We start from the raw sequence: 12,401 nt of genomic DNA, 5'->3' as shown, positions 1-12,401 counted from the left end.
AGTCAAAACAGGCCTTTATAGCAATAAAATATGCGTGTATATAACAAAAGATTAGAAGCATTTACTTTATTGATATAACTTTATAATAGCTGTTATGACAGTCTAATTAGCCGATCTCTAGGTGCATGGCTGGCCAGAGTAGAGCGTGCTGTATGTGCACATGGAGACACACACAGGGCTGCGTGTGCATGTGGATTAGAATGACTGTAATCTGTGTCTCATTAAAACTAGACCTTTACACTAAAATCTACTTCCAAAGTTATTTTTATATTTTTATATATATTTATAAATATATAAAAACAAATTCTGCTAAGTGTGGCATATGAAAAGGTAATTTTAAAACTTTTTTATATATTTTAAAATATGTATACTAAAATATATCCCTTTATATATATTAGAGATATATGAAAAAACTGAGTGCATGCACACACAGGGGGACTGAGCAAGAATGTGTCTGTTATTAAAACGTATATTTTGTGCATAATATATACTATATATTAAAACACAGACCTTTATATGTGTATGATGTCACCATCTGTATCTCACACCCTATCCAGCGCTGTGGCTGGACAGAGAGAGCAGGAGAGAGAAGAGCACAGGCATAGGCACACACATGTGTGTACAAGCACACACGTGCAGTTTTTGCACATTTGTGCATACATGTGCATGTGTTACAGCAAATATACTTTAAGCATAACATATATATTAAAACCAGGCCTTTATATCAAGGCCCTCTATAGCTGCATGTGTATACAGATACATATCAGATACACATATGTTAATGCCTAACTTGTATAGTGTTAGTGCTGTTACACTGATTTTATGTAGTGTATATAATGTATATATCTAAAAGCACGTAGTATATATTATCTATAAATACTAAATATAATGGAGCTTAAAATCAGTTATTTTGTATACTAGAAGAAAAAATACCACTTAATGTGCAGCATTTTTATGAATGTATTACTCTGCATTGTTAATACACATTCACCTCATGATCTCTATGTAGATGTTGTAATGATGTAATATAGCTTACACTGTATCATTTTAATACTCATATATTATTAGATATAAGTAAAATATTTTACTAACATAGTAAATAGCACTGAGGATCCTACAGTTAAAAGTATATGATCTATGCTAACTACACACCTGCTGTGCTTACACCCAACAGTTACCTCCCGCAGCCGGGATGCTGCTGTGGCTCTGGGGCAGGCTGGGGGCCATTTGCACCCCCAGTTTCCCAGGGTCTGTCCCCTTGCTGGGGCACAGCCTGCGCTGGAGGCTACGGGCACTCACAGACCAGCATTAGTGGGGAGAAAAGTCAAAATCTACCCCCCTGACCCTCCCAAATGCCTTCAGCCCAAGATCTGACACACCAAAGCAAGCACACAGGTGAGAGAAGAAAAATTTAAAAGTTTATTAAACATTAAGAAGAACAGACAAAAAAAAAAAAAGATTTGGGCTGAACAGCATACAGGATGCAATCCATTTCACGTCATACAGTTAATTTGATCTTATTTGTTAAACTTGTACTTAAACAGATGCTGTCTTGTGGTGTTGCCAGAAATACGATGGTTGATCGCTTGTAGTTTTGATACACTGTTTTTCTTTTCTTCACATAAAAAAAAAAGTCAACAAAATAAAAATAAACTGCACAGCTCTATTGTAAATTACATGCAAAAATAGTTTTAAAGCAATAATTGGGGTTATTACAAACCCACAGAGGCAAGATATTCAAATGCCAGGGGTCCTGTGGCACTGCTGAACTCATCCCACTTCCCCTGCAGGTAGAGGGAGCGTTTGTGCTGGTCTGTGTACAGTGAGTCAAGCACGAACCCTCACTCAGGCACCGCCCTTTCATCTTGAATTTCTTGCTTTTGTGGATTCAAGTCAGAACTTTATTTCCATGGTGCTAGGTTTAGTGACCTCAGCACGGTTCAAAAGGAAAAAAAAATAATCCACCCCTGCTTCCTCTGCTACGGGCTCTCCCACGGAGAGCCCCAAGGTGCTCATATTCACAAATACATCTCAAATTCAATTTCTTTTTAGAGGGCATTCTTTTTTAAAAAGAAAGAATTCACTTCTAAGTTTCAGCAAAAACAACAAAAGAAGACAAGCATTTTACCAATGCTTATGGTTTAATAGAGGTCAGTGAATTATTTAGACACGCTATTAATTATTCTGCAAATATATATATTTCTGTTTTTATAAAATTACAATTTCATATACCTACAAGCTCCTTCATGAGCAACAAAGCCCTCAGCGGTGTCGTGAGCCCAGCTAAGCTGTCCCTGGGAACTGGCAATGAGCTGAACTCCTTTATTTATTTGTTATTGTTACTTTGGGGAGACAGCCTGGTTAGAGAACCTGTTTGGTTTTTTTTCCCAAGTTTAGCCCACATACTTTTTTCTTCTCTCTTTTTTTTAAGGGTGGGCTTTTTGGAGGAGCCAGGGTCCCCAACTGCTAAAGTCCCCAGGGCTCCTCAGGCCGTCCTCACCCCAGGAAGGAGCAGATGCCAGGTGCCCCTTCCTGCACTCGGGCACCTCTGTGCTCCTCTGTGGCCATCACTTCATAGATCTGTGATATCCAGCCTACAAAAACTACAAAACCTCCCACTCCTTCCTTGCCCAAAGAAACCAAGTAATTTTCTTTCAAGCTACCTTCTACATTTTAAAAAGGTTCTGTGGTGACAATGCACCCGAGGGAGGGCTCCAGCTCGGCAGGTACCAGCTGAGCTCACACACCCCACTCCTGCTGTTCCCGCGTCACCCCAGGAATGACCAGCGGGAGGGCAAGTGTAAGCTGGTGCAATTTGCTACGTTGCTGCTCAAAGTGTATCCAGAGCAGCGGCTGGCTGAGCCCTGCCACAGTCACACTTCTTCCAAATGAAAAAAATAGTTTATTTGGTAGTGGCTCTAGCAGGCACAGCGACTTGTGCCAAACACTGTCAGACTCAGCTCTCCACCCATGCATCCAGCGGCTTACACTGACCTTTAGAAAATAACTTACTATGCTTTGAACTTTGCTGCAGCACATGGAAATTCAATTTGCTGAATAAATGGTCCAAAGGCAAGTACTGCACGTTAAGGGACGCTGACAAGTCAGGTATGTTTGAGGAGAAATACTGGAAAAATGCCATTGATGCGAGGGTATTTTTAATGCTGCACAAAATGCTGAGTCCTTTGTAACAATCTCCTGAAGCATGATTAATGATTTAATGGAATGAACAACACTTTTATAATATGAAAATAATGTCAAATCACTTAGAAAACTGTGAGCAAGACATGTAGCACCATATTTTCCTCACGTTAATAACCGTATGCAGTACATACAACTGTATACATGAACAGAGCTTTTTATAAAAAAAATTTCAGCTGGAAACAGATTCTAGCAGCAGCAGCAGATTAGAAATGACTATGAGTTTGTGTTATATATTATTTTTCTGCCTTTACAAAATATTGTATTGTCCAATCAAGAGTTGACTAAAATCCATGTTGTGCTTTGTCCCTATTAAACAGTTTCTTTATGTGTTTCTGATGGAAAATAATAAAGTGTCTCTTTTTCAGTAATATGGAACATCCTGGAAAGCCATATTACTTCCATAAAAATTTAATTTAAAGCACAGAACACGCCGGTGTGCCAGTGGTAGGCTTAAAATATTAAAGATTTTAAAAAAAACCAAAACAACCAACAAACCCCTAAGCATTTCCTTTCTGTACAATAATGGAGAATATATATCTTTGCTATATATTTTAAACATGGAATAGCTTTTTCTTTTTGCTATATATATGTCTTTCAAAATACATTGTCAGTATTTGTACTTGAAAAATACTGTACAAAACAAACATACTATAATTATTCTGTATAAACTTTATACATTTTATAATATCTATCCTTTTGGTCTATAGTAAACACTTAGATTGATTGGATTAACCACAGTATATGACAACACCATCCCCTTCTGAAATACACCAGTGTCTCTTACATTCATTTTTCAGAAGTCCACTTTAGATTAGAACATACGTGTTCAAAAGCAAATAGAGAGTTTAAAACAATAAAGTTCAGAACCATCAGTTCATGTCACACTCAAAACAACAATCACTAGGAAAAATGGGCTTTGCAAACCAGTGACTTCTTCTAACTGAATAAAAGTGATTTTTAAAACAGCAAGATATAGTCCACAGAAAATATATTACAAAACATGGGAAAAACAACTGAATTTAGGTATTTATTTAATTTTTAATCACAAAATGGAACTTGAAGAAATGCATAACTAACTGAAAACAGAAAAGCCCCTCTGATTTCAACATCGGATCTGATTTGATACTATTAATTTTGTTCTCGTTTCAACTAATTATCCTGCTTCTTATACATGCGCTCCCCATAGCAGGGATAGAATTAGCATGCTCACGTTAATGTGTCTTTTACTTTTTAACTTTTTGTTAAAGACATTAAAACGCCTGTCGGGTAGGGAAACCATCCTACGTCCACTAGGAACATCCGGGCAGCATGCGCGCTAGCGTACAATAGGATTATTGCTTCAGGTACAGACAGTGCAAAATACACACTCTGTGCTCTATCGATAGTACTCCTACCTACCTGGGGTGTGGAAATGAAAGGAACCTTAATAGCTACAGAGAAGCCATTATGGGATCTATAATGAGTATAGCTAACTCAGTCTAACAGCACTTTAAATCTGAAGACAATTATCACCAAAACTTAAAATACAACAAAAGCAATCTATAAATTAATATTTCTGCAGTGTAGTACTAAATTATTATTTGTGCATTTTATTAGCATGTTAACTTTTCTGATTAGACATACTTAACAATAGCTTGTTACTCTCGAAAAAACTGAGATCTACTTTTTTTTTCTTTTTTCTTTTTTTTTTTTTCCTTTTTTTATAATTTATACTGGGATCTTTCCAAGTAAATCAGGAGGATGGAACTGGTTACAATAACATAAAAACCCTACTCTGAAGCAGCACTGAAAAAAATATAATAAAAAGCTTACTATGGCGGTTCTCAACAGTCCAGGTAAAAATGTGGCACCCTTCGAAGAGGGCTTCATAAAAATGGGAAGTGCTGAGATGCATGCGCACGCACACACACACGCACATGCACACACACACATATACAGACGTGTGAACACACATGTGCACACATACATAGGTACACGCATACGCAAACAAAAAAAAATTAACGTAAGTCAGTTTTGTTTCTGCTTCTGGTAAAGTGCTGAAGACAGAAAGGTTGGTTTGGGCATGGTGCTATCAAACAGGAAACACATTGTCCATCTATTCAAATGCCAACCCGCAACAAAAAAAGAGAAAAGAAAAAAAAAAAAAAGAAAAAAGAAAAAAACCCACTCTCCCCCCCTTGGATTTACAGGGGGCCGTGTCGAGCTTCGTACTTTGCAAGGACGTTCTTGCATTTGCCCAGCTCTTTCCGTAAATCGGCCACCTCCTGGCGGAGAGCCGAGTTCTCCTTCTCCAGAAACGAGGCGCGGATGGCGATCTGGTTCTCCTTCAGCCGGCGGGCATCCCTCGATCGCTTAGCAGCCATGTTGTTCTTTCTACGCCTTGCCCAGTATTTGTCATCCTGCTCATTAAACACAGAAAGAAACAAAGAAGATATTAGATTTCAGTAAACTGAGCAGCCACCAGGATGTGCTCTTAGCCACAGCCTCCGGACCGGGGATGACTTGACTCCGCACTCTTCGCTCGCCTGGCCCAGCAAGCCCCGGCAGAGCCAGGCACTGCTGGGACAGCAGTTACAGATTTACATGGCATAACACATCCAGGGAGCACAGATGCTTGCGCATGTTTCTGTCAAAATGTTTATGGTAACCCCCTCATCCTCTTGACTGTGAATTCCTCCAAGGAAAAACGAAGCAATATTCTGGTGGTACAATTCATCTCACATGTACGCTGACCTAGTTAGCACATCCACCTTCGCATGTGGTGACTCACTCTCTGCCGGTTGCTGGAGCAGTGCTAATTACTTCTTGTATGTCCCTGCTCCTCTTCTCTGCCAGCCAACACCTGGTTCACTCCCTCTGTGGTATAATCCACTTCGTCTACCATTCAGCTCTTTCCCTCTGTTCAGAGCTCTGGCTCTGCAGAGTCCCAAGAGGATTCCTTGGCACAACAACAATGGCTGCTCTGGTACCATCCATGAAGAGATTAGTACAATAGGCTTTGACCATAGAAAAAAAACAGCATTTGCCACAATTAGGCCCACTAACCTCTGAAGTTTCATAAACTAACACACTCTCAAAGTGTTATCCCTACAGACTGGCCTCTAGGAGCTCACCTTACTGCATCGGTGCATCAAAGGCTCCAAGTAACTATTTAATTTTACCTGATTTTTCAACTCTTCCAGTGAAGTGGCCTTAAGTGAAACAGCAGCTTCAATGTTGCTTTGAAACTGAATTAAGTTCTAGAAATTTGGAACAACTCAGTAAATACAAAGAGGGCAGAATCTCTCCTGAAAGGCAAAATTCAGTCCCCTGCAGAGCAAGAGGGATGCAGCCATTCAACCTGCAAGTTGCCTGGTCCAGTCATACAGCTCAAACTTCCCCTCCCAAGTCATCCCCCACGTTACAGGTTTACACTTGCTTGTGTGGCTCTCTCGTTTCACCCAGCACAGCAGCACATCCACCACGGGCACAGGAGCCATCTGCCCCGCGCTGCGCTGAACAAACACCCCAGCGCTCCTTTGGCTGGCAGCGTGACACCAGGCCCAGTGCTGCTGCTCCGCGTCTTCTCCTGCTGCTTGCGTAAGGCAAAGCGAGAGCAAAACAACAGCTAGAAGTGCTCCACAACTGCTTTATATTACTTTAGCTTAACAAGGTGTGCAGCAGTGTTGATTTGGAGCCAGCATATCTCTAAATTGTCTTCACCTGTACTTAGATGGGACCCCCAAAAATCCTCTAAAAACAAGCATGCAGCAAAAAGCTATGACCCAAATCTTGTTATAATTTCCCATCTCATTCCACTCCATAAAAATCAGCTTTAAGCAATTTATTAGTGTGCCACCTAGGCTTCATCCCTCTTTATTTTAACAAATTGCTATGGCAAATCCCTTAATCCAGGCCTGAAAGAGGTAAGGCTGGCATTTCAACATCACATGCAACCCAGAGACGATTGACTGGTCTAATCTGCTTACCCTCCCCCAGAACTCAACAGCCGGTCCACATGCCAGGGCAGAAGCAGCACTTGGGTCAAGCACTCTGAAATGAGCCAAGGGCAACTGAAGGGATGATCTCAAGGAAAGGAGAGACCCCGAACTTCTAGTTCAGGCTGAAAACTTATGTGCTCCACTGCTGCATGCAAGACACTGGTATTTTCCACCTCGGGCACGGAGTAGTCCAACTGCACCTTTGGCAGAAGTTTGCTTTGATGAATAAGGATACTTGGAGATACCACAAAATGATGAATGGCACTAAGGAGCAAACTCCAGCCTCCTTACACCCACACAGCCACTCCTGTACCGAACACCTCTTTAGACAGACCTCTCAGCACACTGCGATGCCAACAGAGCATCCCTGGTAGTAAAATTTGCCCATGTAAGTAATGGCATGGTGCAGATAAACCTTCCGAAACGAAAGCTGAGGATACTACAAAGGGACAGCAACACAGCACCTGAACACTAATGGAATTGTGATTTCTGTACTTTTAACTGCACAACAGTACCCTCAGGGATAAAAATAGCGAATAGCATCAGCGTCTTTCCCTAATGCTATCAATCTGGTGTAAACACATGGCATCCCAGTCTCTTCGCACGTGCAGCCAGGGATTCCCACCGACTCCAACAGGCTTTCAGTCTGCGTCTCGGCGGGGCAGCAGCAACAGTGGAATGAAGTTCTGCACTGACTACCTCTGATAAGAAAGATCCTCTTGGAAATCACATACTGGGAATAGAATTTTGCAAATAATGACAATTTTCACAGTTGTTTGATAAGATGAATCAGTTCATCAATTTGATCTGCTCTCTTCATGCTACTTCGTCTTCACATCTCAGAAGCAGTGCTCTTTCTCTATTGTATTATTATTATATACTTAAAATATTGTATTAAAATACACTTCTCGGCAGAATCATTTTGTTCAGTTTTCCTACAACTAATGTAGATTCTTTCACCTAGAATAGTAGTGTTTACTATAGTGTTCCCGTTCATTATTAAACACAGAGCTAAAGCAACCTTCAAACAAGACACAATATATTCCATTCTGTCATTATCAGGGATCTCCGTGGACCCTGTAAGAGATGGATCCTTCCTTGAAGAATTCACAATCTATGCTGATGAGACAGACAGAGGATGGATGAAAAGGAAACATGATCAGACTGTTTCGTAAGTGGGAAATATGGGACAAAGTAAGTTGTTCCAAGGTCACACAGGAAGTTTATGGCATACAAAGGAAATGAATATTGATCTCATGATCATGATCTCATGTTGCATAACTAATATGGGACACCCTTCTCTCAGTCTTGTTCAGAACCATCAACAGTTTTATTCTACAACAAAGTCGTATTTAGTTTGGCAGATTTACCTTACATGAGAAAACAGATTCATGCTCCAAACCTATTATCTCAGAGAGTAACTGTCATAGAGTCTGTAGGAACAACGTTGTCACCAGTTCCAATTTACCTTCAGGTCATCTGGAATGAAGACTTTGCGAGCTTTCTTAATCATCGGCTGTGGTTTCAGCTCTTCTTCAGAGAATTTGCGCTTACGAGGGTCAAACATCTCCTGGCCAGGAATACTGGAAAGAGCAAGATCTGCAGGGTCAGGTTCGTAGCCAACAGGAACTTGGATAGTCTCAGGATCAATGGGACTTGGTGTGTTTCGGTTTGCTGGCAAGATCTGACCTACAGAAATAAAGGATAAGTTCAGCTATGTATGTTAGAAGAAATTTTGTTAATAATATCACTGAACCCGGATTTTAGAAAATCTCTAAATACTTTACAAACAATAATTCTTTAAGATTTCACTGTAAATTTGGTATCTACTCCTGCTAAATATTAGGTTGTCCATTTCATAGGGTGCATATTCAGACCCAGACATGCTCACGTCATTATTTTCAGAATTGGTTCCTAATTCTGGTTGCTGATCTCGGATGCCCACATAAGATCACTGAACGCAGCACTGAGTTGCACTAGACTGCAGGCAGAAGATATATTGCTCCAACCCATGCCACCTCATTAAGATCAGATCCTCAAGAACAAATCATAACTACTGTCATTTAGCTCCAATTTATCCACCACACCGTAATCCTTCACAGTTTCCTCATACACTGATTTCTTCATATATACCTTTGAGGGTACGTTTAGTTTACAGTCACACAGTGTATAGTACAGTATCTCATGAAAATGTATTTTCAAACTGCTGAAGCCCTCCACTAAGGAGACTGCTATTTTCTATGAAATCTTACTGGTAATAATCTAAAAGACAGTGAAGGAAACTAGCAACACAACAGGCTACAATGACTACTTAAAGATGCTCTGCAAAAATTAAAGAACACTTATTTATGCTACATTGCTCTTTTATGTTATATAAAATGTAATGAAAAGGAGCCTATCCACAGAAAATAATGATATCCCCCAAATTTTCTTTATTAATCTTAAGACACAGACTTCAAGATCCTACAGCACCAATTCAGGCACCATTCCCACTAAAAATCCAATTTAATATCTCAACTAAAGGTTCCAAAAATAGGATCCTAAAGTCAGCTGCCTAAACATGGACTATCCCCAGGGGCAGAATTTTCAGGAGTTTTCACATGCCTCAGAAGTAAAAGCCTCACAGACTTCAGAGGGAGGGCTTCTGATTGAAGCAGATATTCTTTTATAATTCTGGCTCTTAGCTAATTCACTTTGACTTTAGAGGTACGACGGCTTTCACAATAACTACACAACCATCCTGTGACTGCATAGTATTTCCACATGTGCCCGCATCTGCAGTATTTAAGGTGTAAAATGGTAAACATTAAATGTCATTTCTAATTTCAAACCAAGGCCATGACAATGTATTTTTGATTTTAATCTAGATGATCACAGCAACTATATTGGAACTATGTAGAAAACAGACCGGGGAATTTCACTGTGCAAACCAGGGCTTGCTAACACAGAGCTTGTCTTTTGTAACTTCTAGTTTAAAACAGCACTGATAAAATCAGCTTCCAGGAAAGGCTAGTAAGGGCCTGGGAGAAGAGAAAAGGAGGATCAAAGTTTTTAAAATGTGTATACATCTACAGGAGTGGGAGCGAGAGGAAAGGATCCCTCTCCCCGTGTTGGACCAACAGCAGAGTGCTTGCTTGCTCCCTCCTCTGCCTCCGGCCCCGGCCTGGCGCTGCCGAGACAAGACCTCAGTGCCGAGAACTGGACGTTTCCTGCTGTGTCTCGTTAATAAAATCAGAAATCACGGCCGGCCCCGCTGCAGGCCACAGGGGCGGTGGGCAGCGGCAGGAGGCAGGCAGGAGGCAGGCAGGAGGCAGGCAGGAGGCAGGCAGGAGGCAGGCAGGAGGCAGGCAGGGAGGCGGCAGGCAGGAGGCAGGCAGGAGGCAGGCAGGAGGCAGGCAGGAGGCAGGCAGGAGGCAGGCAGGAGGCAGGCAGGAGCAGCAGCGCTCTCCCCGCGCTGCCCGCCCGGGGGCGCTCCCGGCCGCCGCCTGTCCGGCCCCGCGGCGTGGGTCGGGTCGGGGCCGTTCCCCTGCCCCCGCCCGCGTGTTCCGGCCGGCGGCGGGAGCGGAATGGCGGGGGAAGGCCCGGGCCCGCCGGGGAGAGGGCAGAGCCCGCCGGGGAGAGGGCAGAGCCCGCCCGGCTTTGCCTGCGCGGCGGGTGTTCCCAGCCCCCCGCAGACAGCCGCCACGAACGCGCGCGTACTTCAAACACTTCTGTGTCTAGAGGGGTGTGGGGGGAAACCCTGGCTAGGAAATGTTTTAAAGCCAGCCCCAAGGCCTTCTTGTAGCCTTGCTTTAACTGGCTGGCTAATCTCATTTCAGATATACGGGCTGGCAGAAACAGGCTTATTTAAAGGATTAAATGCAGGAAAGCTTCCTTTGATGTGTGTATGCTTGTACCAGAGCAGCCAGATAGGTTTTTAATGCAAATATATCGACATACACATGCACAAATCTTGTAAATTCTGTCATACAGATAAAAATGAAGCAAGACACTAGCTCTGAATACTTTTATATTTCTGGTGAGCATGCAGGGTGTTTCTAAAAGTCAAGTGGATTGTGAAATCTGCCCCAGCTTTCTAATTGCCCTAAACAAAAGAGCCTGTATTTAAATATTGCTGAAGTTCTACATACACAGTATCAGTTTACATATCATTTATCTATAATGTGTCTCTGTAACCTTTGGCCTCAAGGTAATATAAGTTTGTAACCACTGGCCTCAAGAAATTTGACAGTATCTCTCTGAAAAAGGGCAAAACCCGCCCCTTTTAAACATGGGAAATTGAGGCACTGCATCTTACCAATGCAATAGCAAAATAAAGGAGAGCGACGCATCTCCAAGGCGATCTGGGAGAAGAACCTACAGCAACCAAGATCCCCCTTGTTCCCTACATGCACACATTTCACTTCCCCCGGATTAAGAAGCTCTCGCTAAAGACCTGGTCCTTCAGCAAATATAAGATGTCCCAGGTGCCAATGCAAAGCTCATTCAAGGTGAATGCTATTCACTAATGCAAAGCCTGAACAAATCATGCACACAGCTGAATATTATCACCTAGGAGCCTGAAGACTACTGCCCTGTAAGATATTCCTACCCGCACACAGCACACACACCTCTGTCAGTCCACGCGGGCTGACTCTCCATTCCGTCACACTCTAAATGATCAGGAACTCCACTGAGAACAACAGGGTTAATAAGGGTGTCTAAAACCCCAGGCAGAAGAACCAGTATTTCCTTGTCCAGTGTTTTACGTTAGGCAACTCCTGGCACTTGGTATCTTTTTATTTATTCTATCAAGTTTTGCCAATAATAGAAGCCAGGAACCTGTCTTTGTAATTTACTGGCTCACGGCCATTCCATCTATGTGGGGCTGGAACTCGTCGTAACCCAAGACGACAGCGTGGGCTGCGCTGGACTTGGCACTGCAGGAGTACAGTACGTGGCCTCACGTTACATCGCTCTCCAGGCTCCTCTCCCCGTGTGTGCATGGCACTTTAGCTGTGCATCCTTCTGCCAAATTTGTTCAGGGTGTTATTTTTATGCACTAAATTCCTCGCAATCAGAGGTAGGTCAAATAAGCACAGCAATCTGAACGTCATGTGCCCAGCAGCCGACTAATCCTCACATCAGCAAGCTCCACAGCTGTCACAACATCCAGAGAAAGAGCTGGTCAGCGGCTGTGATGCACAAGGAATCAGCCAAGGAGGAAGCCTACACCAC

At 42.3% G+C, this 12,401-nt stretch overlaps 1 protein-coding gene across 2 annotated transcripts in view; it reads right to left on the bottom strand.

The window, feature by feature from the left end:
• Positions 1-1,396: 1,396 nt before the first annotated feature.
• The window catches only part of HLF (HLF transcription factor, PAR bZIP family member), a 37,250-nt gene continuing 26,245 nt past the window's right edge, over positions 1,397-12,401 (bottom strand). Inside the window, exons 3-4 of one of the 2 annotated variants that reach the window (XM_074888964.1) lie at positions 8,653-8,873; positions 1,397-5,606 (exon numbers count right to left, since the gene is read on the bottom strand). In XM_074888964.1, the coding sequence (XP_074745065.1) occupies positions 5,388-5,606; positions 8,653-8,873 (440 nt within the window). In that variant the 3' untranslated portion in view covers positions 1,397-5,387. The remainder of the gene's footprint in view (positions 5,607-8,652; positions 8,874-12,401) is intronic. The other variant, XM_074888965.1, reaches the window with a different exon arrangement.

The sequence above is a fragment of the Strix uralensis genome, chromosome 19 (genome assembly GCF_047716275.1).
Source record: "Strix uralensis isolate ZFMK-TIS-50842 chromosome 19, bStrUra1, whole genome shotgun sequence".
In the NCBI taxonomy this organism is placed as follows: domain Eukaryota; kingdom Metazoa; phylum Chordata; class Aves; order Strigiformes; family Strigidae; genus Strix; species Strix uralensis.
Note: the sequence above shows the minus strand (reverse complement) of the source record. Positions and strands in the feature narration are given on the sequence as shown.